The sequence below is a fragment of the Felis catus genome, chromosome B3, assembly GCF_018350175.1.
Source record: "Felis catus isolate Fca126 chromosome B3, F.catus_Fca126_mat1.0, whole genome shotgun sequence".
In the NCBI taxonomy this organism is placed as follows: domain Eukaryota; kingdom Metazoa; phylum Chordata; class Mammalia; order Carnivora; family Felidae; genus Felis; species Felis catus.
Genome location: NC_058373.1, coordinates 146476267 through 146491966, shown reverse-complemented (window position 1 = coordinate 146491966; position 15700 = coordinate 146476267). Strand labels below are relative to the sequence as shown.

Sequence of the window (15700 nt, the reverse complement as noted above, 5' to 3'; positions counted from 1 at the left end):
GTCCCCGAAGCGTGCATCTAACCCCAAGAGGCAGGACAGGTGCGGCCGTGGCCAGGACGATGGGTGCGGCCATCTGCTGACTTCGGAGACTCTTCCTGCTCACATTTCTACATCTGGACAGCAGGCAGCGACCGTGCGAGGCAGGTGGGTTCAGGTCTGGATATAGGCCTGCGTGTGGTCAACGGTGTGGCCTTGGAAAGTTCCGTGGGCTCCCTGAGCACTTGCCAACCACCCACGGGGCAGAGATAGCCACCATGGTCCTGGGCATGGAGCTGAGACCCCACTGCCATTGTGGGCATGAAATGAAGAAGGACCCTGCTGTTGTGTGTTTCATTAGATTCTGTATTTATCTAGCTGACATCCTTTAATTACGGGGCCAACTCCTGGCCAGAACCGCTTCCATCTCCCCTGAATCCACAGCCCATACTCTGAACCCCTCCTTAACCAACCCTCAACAGCAACCTAATGTCCCTGTGCCCTAAGCACCCAGGGCCAGCCCCCAGGACCTGCTGCCTCCTGTTTCCAGGGGCTGGTGAAGGACAGTAAACTCTCCTCTCAACGGCAGTCACGTCTCTGATAAGCTAAGACCGGCACACGCCACCCATTCCCATCCCGGGCCGAACGCCAGCCTGTCACAACGCGGCACTCAGGGCCACGTGGCGGATGATGGTGACGGCACTGCACTCCACTGAGCCCACAGGGGCCAGGAGACAGATGTGAGGGCCTCCCCAGCAGCGAGGCAGGTGACTCGGCAGCAGGAGGGCTCCAGGCTGCGATGTGTCCCTGACGGCCCCGGACACGCGTGCGCCCTGGGGAAGCCCAGCCTGCTCTGCCCGGCTGGCAGCTCTGAGTCTGCAGGAAACAGACTGCCAAGACGTCACGTACAACTGTCATTGCTTCATCTTTAAAGAACAGAAGTCACGTAAAGTGTGTTCTCTGACCAACAGACTCAGCTAGAAATCAATAGTAAAGGGGCACCTGGCCTCCTTGGTCGGTGGAGCACGAGACTCTTGATCTCAAGGTGGTGAGTTTGAGCCCCACGTTGGCCGTGGAGTCTACTTAAAACCAAAACAAAAAACCCAAACAGACAAAAAGAAATCAACAGTAGACAGGTGGCTGGAAACGCCAACCACTGGGGACAGCAGGCAGCGCTCGGACCCAGGAGGAAAGCTCAGAGGAGACCAGAAGTACCTTGTGGGGGTCGTGAGTGAGATGGGAGCGGAGACCCCTGGGAGGCAGCTACAGCCACTCCTGTGCTCGCTCACACTGGGCAGTGAGAAAGGCCTCAAGTGCCCAGGCTGGGCTCCACCTCAAGATTTTGGGAAAGGAGCCAACGGAACCCAGAGCGAGCGGGCAAGGAAGTAAGGAGACAAAAGCAGTAACAAGAAATCGAAGATAGAAAAACAATACGGAAATAAAACATAGAGTAAAGGATAAAACAAAACGAAAAGCTGGTTCTTTGGGAAGAGCAACGGAACTGATAAAACCCCTAGCCTAACAAAGAAAAAAGAGGACAGAACCACCAATACCAGAAATGAAAGAAGGTCACAGGGTGTCAGGGACAAGGACCCCGGTAGACAGCGGGAAGTCTGGGGGCTTGCACATGACGTAACGATACGTAACAGTGTGCGACGCGACCCCGAACCTACAAACTGCCACGGACCATGAACAGATCATCCCAACAGCCTAATCCATTAGGGAAACTGAAGAGCAAAACACCTCCTGAAAAAGAAAACTCCAGGTGGATTTAACCAGACACCAAAAGATGAAACAACACCAATTGCATGTAGTATCTTCCAGAAAAGAGAAGAGGAAGGAATACTTCTCAACTCATTTTATGAGGTCAGCAATTACCCTGATACCAACACCAGACAAAAACATACAAAAAAAGAAACCTATAAACCATTATTCCTTTATGAACACAGACGTAAAGATCTTCAACAAAATATTAGCACGCTGAATTCATCCTGTATGGAAAGAAACGAGTATAACATGTCACGACTACCTGGGTCTGTTCCAGGAAGGCAAGGCTTATCAACATTTATAACCAATCAGTGTAATTAACCCCGTCAACAGGCTAAATAAGAAAAACCATAAAATCTCCTCAAATGAATTTTAAAAATTGACAAAATTCAATCCCATTTGTGATCAAAACTCTTGGCGAACTAGGGGCAGACGGGAACATGCTGAGTGGCCAATGTCGTGCTGGCGGCAGGACGGGCCAGCACCTGAGACCGAGAGGCAGGCCTCCCCCTCACCGGGTGTAGGCTGTCCCCTGCAGCACAGCACAGAGCTGAAGGCCTGCCTATGCAATAAGGCAAGAAAAGGAAAAACACAGCTCTTGTTTGCATAACACAATAGTTTATGCAGAATAGCCCAAGGAATGTGGGAAAATGTGGAAGCCCCCGAACTAATGAGCTCACTAGCAAGATCATATGATACAAGTTCAACAGATAAATAGTCCCATTTCTACATATTGGCAATGAACAACTGAAAGTCAGTTTCCTAAAACTGCCATTTGTAGGAACTCCAAAAACAAAAAGGAAACACCCAAACGTAACAAGACCAGTGTGGGACGTGCCAGCTAATGAAAGGGGCCAGCCAAGGTTCAGCAAGTGGACCTGAGCCACTGCATGGGGCATCAGTGTTCCCCAGACTAGACCTGCAGGCTTAGCACCCGTGAAATCCCAGCACCACTCTTTGGTAGCTACCAGTAAGCTGGCTTTTAAGTTCACACAGAATGGCAAAGGAACTAGGGGAATCAAAAGGACTCTAGGGGCTCCTGGGTGGCTCCGTCGGTTGGGTATCCAACTTCGGCTCGGGTCATGATCTTGAGGTTCTTGACTTTGAGCCCTGGGTCCGGCTCTGTGCTGGCAGCTCAGAACCTGGAGCCTGCTTCGGATTCTGTGTCTCCCTCTCCCTCCCTCCCTCTCTCTCTCTCTCTCTCTCTCTCTCTCAAAAATAAACAAACATTAAAAAAAAAAAAAGGACTCTGAAGAGGAGAACCGAGGAAGGTGAGGGCTGTCCAGATCCGCAGGGACTTGCACGCTGCTCGCAGGGCAGAGGCAGGGAGGTACAGGACAGACACAGGAAGTCCACTGTGCTAGACTTCACCAAAATTTTGTGAAAAATGGAAAGGGGCTAGGACTGGCAGAAAATACTTGCACATTGCATATCTGACCAAGGGTTTAATCCACAATATATAAAGAACCCTCAAAACTCAACAGTAGGAAAAGAAAGAATCCAATTAAAAAACAGGCAAAAGATTTGCAGATGCTTCAGCAAAAAAGACATACAGACAGTAAAGCAGCCCATGAAAAGATGGAAATGAAAACCAACAAGGTCCCTGCCCCACCCCTGCTGCAGGGGTGGTTCTGGGTGGACTGTCTAGTGTCCTGAGCCCGGTTGAGGGGGTAACAGGGACCTCAAAGCTGTGGACAAACACGGCGGCAGGCTGAGCTTCACTGTAAGTTGTAAACAGTAAGTTTTCAAAAATTAAAAGGTGCCACGAGACCCAAGGGAGGCCTTATCTGGGTCCTGCTGCGAATAAACGAATTATCTGAAACGCCCACACAGCCCCTCTTTGGGTCTCGAGCTCCTCGGGGCTTTTCACGATGCCTGTTTCTAGACAACTGGTTAGACTGGGCAGGGGCCGGGGCGGGCCCAGCATCTGCTTTCCACAGCTGGGACGGAGACGACTGTGTCTGGGGAGTACAGTGGCACCCCACTCTGACGTGTCCTCGTCACAGGGACCCCTCGAGAGGCCACGAACAGAGCCTCGGGCTTTCTGTGGGAAGGGAAGGGTGTCTCTTCTCGAAGCCTCTGCAGGCGACTCGTGGCCGGTCGGAGGGTCCGTCCACACTGCCGCTGGCCGGCTTGCTTCCAGAGTTACGCCTTCCGGATGGGCAGGACAATCACAGCCGTTTGGATTTCCCTCTTTTTTCTTTCTTTCTTTTTTTTTTAATTCTAAGATACGTTTGAGCTGATGCGACTTGTGCAAGCAACATGAAAAGCATACAAGGAGTCATTTGCATACAGACACTGAGCCAGATGGAAGAAACATTACTTGTTTTTATACAAGATGGGTTCAGAGAGAAAGGCCTGAGGGCTGGGTTATAGATTATAGCCAAGGACGAGATTCATTGCATAACACCAGGCCCGCAAGGAAATCATGAGCAAATCCGCTGAAAACACCCCACCAACGATGATTCATCACTAAGCTGGGGCTGTTACTGTGTCAGACGCCCTGCAACGTAGCAGCCTCAGCAGTGACAGAAAAGGAGGCCGCGCTGTCAGTACGCCCACCGTGCCCCCAACGGGCGAAAACCCGGCATCCCATCCGAGGGACACCGGCCCCCCGCCTGCCCTCTCCTCCCTCTGGGATGGCGTCTGCTCGGGACTGGAAAGCCCACTGCACAGCCAACCCCGGAGGAGCGCTGTCTGGCTTTCTGAGACACAGAAGCGTGGGGCTTCCAGAAGCACCGCAGTGACATCACTAACACCCACCCCACGCCGGAAATCAATAACCCCTCTGCGTTGACTTCAGATCTTTTTAAAGAGATCGCGGCCAGAACCACAGACACCCGCCGTGTGCCCGCCGTGTGCCTCCCTGCCCCGGCCCTCCTTCCCCTTTGTGGGAGCCACCATGGGGGGGGGTCTCCTTCCAGGAGTCGGCCAGCCGTCCCCCAACTGGCCCCCCCCACCCTTTCCCCCCAGAGGCCACAGTCCTGCCTGGCAGGCAGCCAGGTGAGGCCCCTGAACAGCCAGGTGGTGGAACCTGAGCAGGGGTGACGTGTGGCTCCCCCCTTGCTCGTTCCTTCTCCAGGCCGCGGTGTCCGGGCCCAGGCAGCCACCCTGACCCAGACATGGACGCGACGTGCCGTCCCTGGACCACAGACACCTGCGGGGCTACCCCAGGTGGGGGGTGGGGGTGGGGAGGCTCAGTTTCTGGTTCGCCGATGGTGCCAGACTGCCAGGCACACTGTTGTCACCACACACGCGCGCGCGCGCGCGCGGCAGGGCATGGTTTCTGAGGTGGCATGGCGCACGTCACACGGCCTACATGTCTGTGACGTGTCCTCTCCACCCCACACCTGGTTTCTCTCGGACTGCGGCAGCGCTGGACCACCTGATAAACGCGTGCTCCCGTACCACGCGAGTACGTGGCCTGTCCACCCTCTCTGGGTGCCTGCAGACACACAACATGCTCTGGTCCACACGTGCTCCAAGGGGCAGCCACATGCAGGGGGCTGCGTGGTCCGGGCTCTGCCCAGGGCTCCCAGGTTACGGGAGTAACGCGCATCCTACTGGCCCAGGGGGGTGCTGACCCGCACACACACTCGGGGGCCCGGGACGGCCACCAGGACCCAGGCGGCTTCCAGAGGCAGGAAGTCCAAGACCAGGACGCCGGCAGGACCGCACCTGGGACAAGGGTCCGTCCCAGGCCTCTGTCCTTGGCTCGCGGGCGGTGGCCCTCACACCCCCTCCCTTTGCACACGTGTCCGTGGCTGTGCTGCGCTAGGACCCGCCTAACGGCCTCGTGTTTCCCAAATGTCCTGACGAACGGTCTCACCGTCTCAACTTACCACCTCTGCAAGGCTCCGACCACACTCGCCCCCGAGGTGCTTCTGGAGTTAGGGATTCGACGTGTGATTCGAGGGGGAGGCAGTGCGGCTCGGGACGCTCACCAACACCCCGAAGCAGCAGTCTTTCCATCTGGGTCTGTGTTTTCCCCCTTGCGCTTGCTGCCGGGAGGTGCCCATGGCCACGAGCACGGCCTGCAGCCCGTCCGTGCCCTCCGCCCATCCCTCTCGTGTGGCGTCTTCTTACCGCCCAGGACTCATCTACTCTGGAGGCATTCACAGCAGATACCATCTCCTGGCCGTAGGCGGTCACGCGAAGGTGTTTCCCGCGTGCTTACCTAATAAACGTGTCTTGTGGTTCAGGCCTCGGGGCGCACTCTCGCGCTCTGTTCTTTGAGCCTGAGCCCGGCCCCCTCCTCCCAACCGCTCCTCCTGCTTTGACGCCCAGGGCATTCGGGCGCCCCGGGCCGTGCTGTGTGTGCAGAGACGGCGGTCCCCTAGTTCAAGGGCTCGTTCTGTCCTTACGGACGCCCGGGCCCTCTCCGAAGCCTGCCGTGGTCCCAAGGGTGATTCTGCGCTCATCCGTCTGTACTTGCGCCAAATTCACAGTATTAATTAGTACAGCCTATTTACACAAACACCCGTCTGCTGAGGAAGGAAGGTATGCCGCCAACACGGACACCCTTCACTCTTGCCTGAAGCCACCGGTCTGTTCCACGTAAACTGTAGGCTTAGCTCGCAGGGGTCTTTCCCTGCCTGGGTCCTCGTGTGCTGACTTCTGTCTGGACAGTGGAGTCTGTGCACCCCTCACCCAGGTGTTTCCTGTCCTGGGGCAAGTGCCACGTGCCTTCAAAGCCCGCGTCCACTTGATTCCTAGACAGACACCCCTTGTTCTTGTGACTCCAGCTGTTACTGCAGGCATTTCGACACGGACCCTGGACGCTAATCTTGGACCAATCAACATTACAGAACTCCTGTTTTCAGGGTCCTACTGCCCTTATAAAGTGGACGCCTTTCCAGTCTCTGCAGCACTTTGTAGGAGACAGGACTTACTTCCTAAAGAGTTGGTGAAATTCACCAATAAAACCATCCGATGCTGTTTAGGGAACAGGAGGTTTTAACGCAACTTGACTAAACTGTAGTTAATTCACGTTTTCTCTTTCACGAAGTCAGTTTCTCAGTCATAGTCTCACCAACTGCCCTCTCAGGTTTCGTATTAATCGGCGTTGTCTGCCGCACCCCTGACGTTTCCCTGCCAGCTCCTCCCCACCACGTCTGTATGTGCATTCTCCGACTCTTCCCCCCTTTTGCCAAAGGCTGGCCACGTTCTCGGCCTTTCCCCGCAGTGGGCCTCCGGCTTCGTGAAGCCACCATTGTTTCTATCTCATGATGCTGGCTCTTTGCAACCTCCATTTTTCTGTCTGTCTTAGACTCACGCTGTTCTCCACATGCCCGTGACGGGACGCTCACTAGGTCCCCGACATCTGCACTCCGAGTGGGGGTGTCAGTGCTCGGGAGCGACGCTGGCGTGGGGGCAGCAACACGGGGTTCTGGACCCCACCATCCCACGCGCACCACCTCCGCGAGGGGTTGGGGAGGGCGGCCCCCGTTTCCTGCGACCCCACCACGGAGGTGCCGCTGGGGCCCACCAGCCATCCCCGGCCCCCTCCCCGGCTCCAGCCCGGCCCTGGGGCCTCCCTCATGCAAGTGGACCTCCCGGGGACCTCCTTGCGTTTGTTCAAGCGTGGGTGTGCGCCCAACAACGGTTTCCTCCTCTCTCTCCAAGGCAGCCGGCCTGGCCCCGGGTAAGGTCATCCTAGGTGTGTGTGTGCAGGGGGCGGTTAACGTGAGACGCCCGTGCTCCTGGCAAGGGGGAGTCCGTGTCTCTGCGTACGAGGCCCTGAACACACACTTCGCTCCTCAGGGTCTCTGGTTCCCGCCATGAGGGAAGAGCCCACCCACAGGGCAGCCAGCCAAGGCAGTCGGCAGAGGCTCCCCTGACCCAGGACAACTGGACGCCTGGGCCGGGCTGTAATCGGGCTGGAGCAGGCGCCAGGCCCCCTGCCCCCGGGCCTCTGTCTCTGCACCAGCGCCGGGCGCTACGGCTTCCGGGTGTTCTATGGTCAGTGGTCTTCGTGGGGGGCCAGGGGGTCAACAGGACGGAGCCCCTGGAACGAGGGCAGGCCTCCTGGCTGCTGCAGGGAGCCCCCCCACGCCCAGGCCACAAACAGAAGGGCCGGCCTGGGCGCCGGGCGGAGGATGGACACCTGGGTCGTGAGGGCCGGCGTCTGGAAGAGGAAGGTACCGGCAGGTGAGAGGGGACAGCAGTTGGGGGCGAGGGTGGAAGCGAGATGGTTGCACAGGAGAGGGGACTCGGGGCGGGGGGGTGGGACACGACCACTCGAGGTGACCTGTACTGGCAAGGGCACAGGACCTGGAGGGCGGGGACCAAGTCAAGTGCGGGATCCGGGTGAGTGTGAACTGAGCCATGGGACCCCGGGACAGAAGGCTGGCAGGGAGGCCAGGGCGGGGAGCAGAGCACCCTGTGAAAGTGAGAGTGGGGTGCAGGGGCCTCCCCCTGGGCCTCTCAACATGGCCCCACAGGCCAGAACACGCATGGCGGGGGGGGGGGCAGGGTCAGGCGCTATGCCCTGGGGTCAGGTAAGGTGCCCTGGGGAGGGCAGGTGACAGGGGCCAACACCGTTCCCTCAGGGCGGTGACACGAGGTGGGGGACAAGATCCCGAGGCCCCCTGGTTTCAGTGAGTTGCAGAATAAGTGAAATTACAGAAACTTCACAGAAACCTGATTTTGCAGAAATTTTATACACGCGAGGCCTGCAAGGCCTTTCCACCTCCACCGGAGAGCGTCTTGTGGTGGCTGGGAGGACGCCCACCCGCCCCTCCCCCAGTCCTGACCTTTGGGACCCACACGCTGGCCCCACTGCTCCCCATTGCTGGGCCAGCACCTGCATCCCCGCCCCCCAGCACCTCAATTCCAAGCTGGAGGAAAAGCCCCAAGGGGGGGACACAGAGCTGGGAGCAGCACAGGGAAGAGGGACCCCCCCCACACACACACACATCCTCACGTGTGACACAAACCAGGGACGGGAGCCCGTGCAGATGCAGTGGCCTAGGAGGTATGTGTGCCACTAACCAAATTACTCACAAGGAGCTGCGTGGGGACAGTTCTCCAAAGGTGGGGTCTGAGTGGGGCACCACGGGGGTCCCTCGGGCTCCAGGAGGTCAAGGGACAGAGGAAGGTCAGTCCCCACCTGTGGGGGGTCTGGTTGGCCTGGGGCTTTGGAGACCACACCTCAGTCTGCAGGCAGACCTGTCACGTGTCTCGTGGGCTCCCCTCTGGGTCTCCAGCTGAGTCCAGCCGGACACTGAGGGTCAGAGCTGGTCGACACCACGGTTTCAAGTCCCGACCCCTCCCTCTGTGAGCATTAATCGCTACAGCATTATTTTGGGGGACAGTTTGGCAACGTCCAGTTCCCTTTATTGAAGTAAAACATACGTAACATAAAATTTACCATTTTTAATTGTGCAGTTGGGAGGCATTAAGCTCGTTCTCACTGTCACACATCCATCACCACCGTCTGTCTCTAGAACTTTCCATCGTCCCCAACCTGAAACTCTGTTCCCGTTCAACGCTCACCACCACCCCCCTCTGTCCTGCTCTGTGTCCGTACGGACCTGACTCCTCTAGGCACCTCGTAGGAGTGGAATCTGTGTCATCTAGGACTGGCTTGTCCCTCAGTGCAGTGTCCTCGCAGCTCACCCATGTGTGAGCAGGGCCAGAATCTCCTCCGTCTCTAAGGCTTGTTTATTCACTCACCCCATGATGGACACGGGCCGCTTCCGTGGCCCAGCTACTGTGCATCATCATGCTGTTTCCAGTTCCTTCGGGACACCCAGCCGGGAGCGGCGGCTGCTCGGGGCTCTGTGCTCAGCACCCCCCCGTGACCCCCAGGCTACACCAATCACGTTCCCCCAACAGGGCACGGGGTTCTGGTTTTTAACGTTTGGTCAAAAACTTTCGCCAGCAGGGTTCTCCCACAAACAGGGCTCCACAACGCCACGTGACCCCCAGGCCCGTCCAGAGAGTGGGGACACCCATGTGCCACACTCACTCGCTCGCTCGCTCACCCGCTCACTCACTGGCTGCAGACTCTGGGCAGACAGTGCGTGGAGAACACACTGACCCCTCAGAGCGGAGGGGCCAACATGTCAGGGGCCGCGTCCCCACCTGGGCCCTGCCCGCAGCTCGGCGCCTGCATGGCCGGGGGAGGGGCCCAGATGACGGATCCTGCCGGGAGGAGCACCAAGACCCCTGTCTTCTCCACAGGCTGTGCCTACTCCTGGGGTACCGGGGCTCCTCCAAGGGGCCTCCAGTTTCTTTTTTGTCTGTTTCCACCTGTTTCAGCTCCAGTCTCCAGTTCTTCTCAGCTTCGTCTGGCCCCTCGTGCTGAGCCTTCTGCGTCTGCCATGGAGTTCCGGCAGCCACGGCGGAATGTTCTGGAATGTTCTTTCACCAGACCCTCCCATCCCCATTTCACAGATGAAGGCGTGTGCCACTGTTGAGTTCTGCCCCCCGCCCACCCACTCTCCCTTGCTCTGCTGGGCCTGGAGGCCGGTGGCTGCTAGAATCTAGAGCAGGGACCAGGAGGCCACCAGGCTCCAGCCTCTGCCCTGGGCGTCTGTGCCTCGGCTCCACCCTCCCACTACTGGTTGACCTGGTGGCCCTGGTCCTCCTCCCAGGGCTCCTCCTGAGGCTCCAGCCCTCCTTGGCTCTGCCGGGCCTCAGGAGGGGGCACACCAGCACCTGTGCCCACTCTGGTCTTCTGTACCCTTCCCGCTAAGATGGAAAGTTCCCAAAATGCAGCCTCTCTCCAATGTGTGGCCTGTGTCCTCCAGACCACCCAGGGGTGAAGCCCAGGCCTCCTGCCCCTGCCTCTCTCCATCTCCTGGATGCCCTCCGTTCTGTCCTCCTCTGCATCTGCCCCGTGGCCCCGTGCGGTCCTGCTGGTGCCCGCTGGTATGGAGATGCCTCGCTGCCAGAGCCTGGTGCCTGCCCCCGTCCGGCCTCTGGGCAGGCCCGACGGGCAGCGTCGACCGAGACTTCCTGCACTGCCGGCCCAGGATCCGAGCCGGCCTGCGCTCAGCCGCCTCGTGATCCCCACCACCCCACCCCCCGCCCCGGGCGGCGACCAGGGCCCTGCCGCCGTGTCACTGCCTCTTCTCCCCTCACCGAGGGCCCTCGGGGCTGGGAAACGTTCGCTTCCCACCGTCCGGACTGGCCCCAGGAACCAGAACAGCACCCCGCGCACACAGGCAGGTCCTCGCCCAGGAAGACGAGAGCCAGGGACACCAAGCCGCGTGGAGGAAGGCGCAAGACCCCAACTCTTCCTGAGATGGGAAATGCGGACGCCAGCACAGAGAGGTCAGAGATGGACCACAGATGCGGGAAGACAGCTGCTAGCACACAAAGGGCCAAAGTCCCGGGAACAAAGCCTCTCACAGAAGCACAACAAAGAGACAAACAATCCACAGAACGGGGGCGATGGCCACGAAGAGGCGACCCACAGAAGTGCAGACCCACGACCCCAATGACCTCAGGCTCCAGAACCTTCCGGGGCTCTGCTCACCCCTTGCTGCCCGGAGCCCCGAGGGCACGGCAGTTCGTACTTCTCACCCCCCACCGCGAGGGACACCTCCCGTGTGCACCTCGGATTTGTGAAATGAGTCAGGGCAGAAGACCCTCAGCCCCCAGTGAGTGGCCCCCAGGAGTGGCGGGCTGTCCCCCGAGACGTCCACACGCCCGCCCGTCTGCCACACGCCGCAGCCCACCGCCCGCCACCGCTCCTGAGCCGTGAGCCTGGCTCCCCCACCCCCGCTGGCAGCCGGGGTCCAGGCAGGCCACGCGTCACACGGGCTCACCTGCTGCTGGTCTCGGATCTACGACCACCCGAGCCCCATGTCTTAGAATCACTCTCAGAATCACCGTTTTAAAGTGTTTGAGTCGGTGGCACTTAGTACATGCAGAGCGTTGAGCAGCCGCCGCCTCCAATTCCAGAACATTCTCGTCAGCCTGCAGAGAAAGCCCTGCCCCTCGGCCGTCACCCCCATGGCCTCCCCCAGCCCCTGGCGGCCAGCAGTCTGCTCTCCCCTGAGGGTCCCCCTGCTGGGACGGTTCACAGAAAGGGAACCACACAACAGGCGGCCGCAGTGCCTGGTTCTCCACCGAGAGCCTTTTCCAGACTCGTCCGTGCTACATCCACATTCCTCCGTGGGCAGGATAACCCTCTCTGCACGTCTTGTTTGTGCACCATCCACCTATGGATGCGCGGGTCGTCCACGCCTTCTGGCAACTGTGAGTAGTGCCGTGAACATTCGGAGGAGTCCCCCCTTATCCGAGGGGGGCGCGCTCTGAGACCCCCTGAATCCTCGGGCAGTCCTGGCCCCCAGACGCACATGCTTCTCCTCTCCACACACAGCCGGGATAAGGGTGAACTTACAAACCAGGCACAGGAAGGGGTCAACGACTGTGGCCGGCCGTAACAGGACAATCCTAGCGATACGCCACAAGGGAGGCCGCGTGACCGTGGTGTCCTGCGGCCCGGGATGACGGGGGACATGAGATGCCAGGCACGAGGTGAGTGAGGTGAGTGGCGCTGGCTTGTGACCAAGCGTGAGACAGCGCTGCCCTCCAAGCACCGTCGGGGGGACCACCACCCTGCCCCAGGTGGCGGCTGACGCCCGTGACGGACTGCTGGGCGGGCTTCGGCCGGAGTCCCTGCCCCTCTCGGGAAAGATCGGTTTGCTGGGCCACGTGGTAACTCTGCTCAACCTTCTGAGGGCCTGCACGCTGCTCCAGGGTGGCCGAGCAGGGACCCCGCCAGGCCCAGCCCTCTGGATGGCACCCGGCGCCTGCAGGGACGAGATCACTTTATGGGTTTCTGCAAAACAAGCAGCGCCGGGCCGGCCCTCTGAGCGGAGGCGACCTCCACTGGTTTCCTCCAGGCACCGGGGGAACGGATGAAACCGCGGCCACGCGTGGGGCGCACCTCCGGGGTCCCAAACGCGCCGACTCTGCGTTTGGCAGGAGGGAAAACCAAGGGGCCCTTTGTCTTCAGGAGCTGACCCGCCTGTGCGGTCGCGCGTCTGCCCTGGTGGGAGCGGGGGCTCTGTGCTGGCAGCTGGCCGGGGGCGCCCACGCTCTGCCCAGCTCTCGGGGAGCAGCCAGCCCAGGAGCGGGGCCGGGGCGGGCGCGGAAGGCCAGCCTGCCCCACGCGGGCTCCAAACGTGCCGCAGGTCTACGCAGCCGGACCACGGCCTAGTCTCGGGGCAAGGCTGGGGCACGTGGAGGCCTGGAGCCTAGCGTTTGGCCCAACGTGCTTCCTGTAGAAACGTGCCAGCCACGGCGAGCCGTGGCCAGTTTACAAGAGCAAGCTCCGCAAAGCGCTAAGGGCTCCTGTTCCACCCACGTCCTGAGCATAGGTCACCTGCCCCTGGCAGCCCAGGGTGGCCGCTCGCTCTCACTGGCCCGGCTCAGCTTTCTCTGCTGTCCGAGCCTTATCTGGACACGGCTGCTTCCTGCTAATCCAGAGGCAAGGTCAGAGGTGCCGTCTCAGCGTCTCTGCTGGCTGGCATGTGGGGCCAGAGTGGCCTTTGTCACTGAAGCTGGGAAGCCCTGCAAGGGGGACGGAGGAGGAGCGGCTGGGTCACCGTGAGCCCACTTTCGGGCCCCAGCCCAGCCAGCCTGCCCACGGTGGGGCCAGGGCGCAGGAGGAAGGGGCGAAGGAGCCGGTCCCCAAGCGAGGTGTTGCTGTCAGAGGCCAGCGTGGCCACCTGCAGGGAGGAGCCGGGCACTCGCAGAGAGCACTGCGTGTCTGTCAGGGAGAGCTTCAAGGGGGCCTGGGACCCCAAAACTCCAGCCAGCCAGCAATACAACCATGTTACACGAGGGCATTGGCTGTTGGCCAATGCCTGCTCTGGGACCAGCCACGGGGAGGTCTCCTGGGCCAGTGTCCTCCACCTGGGTGACCCAAATGCCCCAGAGGTCACCCTCGGCCCCTCATCCTCCAGCCCAGCAGCCTCAGGCACGAGGGGAACCCCACATGGTCTCCGGCAGGCGAGGCCCTCCCCAGCGCTCTCCCTCCCGCCTGCTGAGGCCTTTACTTTAGCAGAGGCGGCCCCGGCCAGCGCCTGGGAAGAGAAGGACGCCATCCGGCAATGGGGTGGGGACGGCAGGCTGGGGAGCCCCCAGGGCACCTCGGTTGAACCCTGTGTCCCTCCAGAGTGGCCTGCAGGCTGGACTTCAGGGACACAATGATGGTCCTGGGTGGCCCTGCTCCAGGCAGGTGATGCTCGGCCAGCTGCCGGCCCTAGGGTCTGTCCAGACAGGGTCAAGCGCCAGCCTTTCTCTGGCCAAAATCCACCCGCTTCCTGCCCCTCCCTGACAAGGGCAGGGAGGGGTGTGAGCACACTCGGTGGCGAGCCTGGAAGGGGGCGGCCTCACTTTCCAGCTCCTCAGGCTCCCCCAGGGGCTCACACCCCCCAGCCAGGCTTGCCCCAGGCACGTCCCCAGGCTAACCCAGAAAGCAGCTGGAACCTTCTCTCTGGGGACGGCAAGTGCCCCATGTTGGACAGTACCGCCCTGAGCGATGGGTGTCCACGAAGGCCAAGAGGAGCGGGACCCACGCTGACGGCGGGGCACTGTGCCACAGGCTGTCCCCCCCACGGGCAGGCTCAGTGGAGCGGCAGAACCAGCCCTGCTGGGCATGGAGTGCTTCCAGCTCGTCTAATGACAACAGTGCGCCCGGGGCAGCCCGACCTCCCAGAGGTGAAGGGTGGCGTGGGACCCCGAGGGGCGGCGGGTGGGTGGGAGTCATGAGGCAAAGGAGCTTCTGTGGCCCCGGCACCTCTGACGCCTTACACCAGGGGTGGCCCAGCAGAGCCCCAGGCCGAGTGGGCGCTCCCACCTGGAGCCCCTGCCAGCACACAGCACAGAGCCCCGGCACCGCACCCCCCACACCGGGCTCTGCTGGGCCCCAGGTCGAGGCAGATAAGGAGCCGCGAGGCCGCCTGCAGGAGGCCTGTGTCGGGGAGCAGGAGAGTGCACGGCTGCGGGCGTCCCCCCAAAACCCCGGGGGGGCAGTGCGTGCCACACACTAAATTTTGTTTCCCCCCAAATTTGTGCTGAAACGGCCCCCCACCTCTGGCATCATGGCGGTAGGAGGTGGGACCTGGGTGGTGAGGCCCGGGCGGGATGGACCCCAGGCTGCCGGACTAGGACCCCCACAGGCACTGCTCCATTTGTGCCGTGAGGCGTCCCTAGGGAAGCCTCCACCAAGGAAGCCCAGGTGCCCCAGGACTGCTGCATCTGCGACGGCTGCGTCAGGGGCCGGGTGGCAGGGCGGTAATGTACAGGCTGGCCCGATCCGGGACAAGGAGAGGGACAGCGGTGACGCTGACCGCGGATTCGCGCCGTGCGCACCAAAACCACAGGAAGCCCTTCCAAGCAACCAGAGAGAACTCCTTCCCCACGAGGAACCTCGAGCAGGCTTCTCCCCATCTTCTCAAAATCGCTGCAGAGGCCAGAAGACAGAAGCGTCCGAGGGCCCCGGGAGGGCGGGGCAGAGGCGAGGCCGTCCCCTGTGGCTGTCTGGCTGGGGCCAGGGTGGCGGGGAGGGGGCGGCTTTCCCCTCAAAGGCGGTACAAGCCAGTAACAGACAAATGGACAGAAAACTTTCCTGGAGACACCAATAAAGGAAGGCAAATGAATCTTGATCGGTTTCCTAGGAGAAAAATGACCAAAAAAGCAAAGAGAAGAAAGCGTAACAAGAGTGCAAGTGTGACACGTGCTGCAGAAGTACAGACCTGGGAGTCAGAAGGGGGTGTGTGCGTGGGAGCGGCCCTCCCGGGCGGGGCGGGGGCTGCCGCGGACACAGCTGGCCAGGCGGTGCTGAAGACAGAGTGGGATTCGAGCAGAGGACAGAAAGGACAAGGGGCCTGTCACCAGGAAGCCGAGCCGAGGCCAGCTCCAGCCACGCCAGACCACCTGCGCAGGACGGCAGGCGGCGCAGCCCCGGCGGTGACCTGGGAAGTGGGCCAGG

General features: G+C 60.6%; 2 protein-coding genes across 8 annotated transcripts in view; one reads left to right on the top strand and one right to left on the bottom strand.

The window, feature by feature from the left end:
- Window positions 1–15700, bottom strand: part of PACS2 (phosphofurin acidic cluster sorting protein 2) — a 55258-nt gene that overhangs the window by 27452 nt on the left and 12106 nt on the right. The window lies entirely within an intron of this gene.
- LOC109501066 (serine/arginine repetitive matrix protein 1-like) lies at window positions 10138–14454 on the top strand. The gene is made up of 2 exons (XM_019833734.3): window positions 10138–11955; window positions 12080–14454. Exon 1 carries the CDS (start codon window positions 10478–10480, stop codon window positions 11456–11458), a length of 981 nt encoding a protein of 326 aa, XP_019689293.3. The 5' UTR covers window positions 10138–10477; the 3' UTR covers window positions 11459–11955; window positions 12080–14454.

Coding starts and splice junctions, on each gene's coding strand:
- LOC109501066 (XM_019833734.3), top strand. CDS start 10,478: ATGTGTGGCCTGTGTCCTCCAGACCACCCAGGGGTGAAGCCCAGGCCT.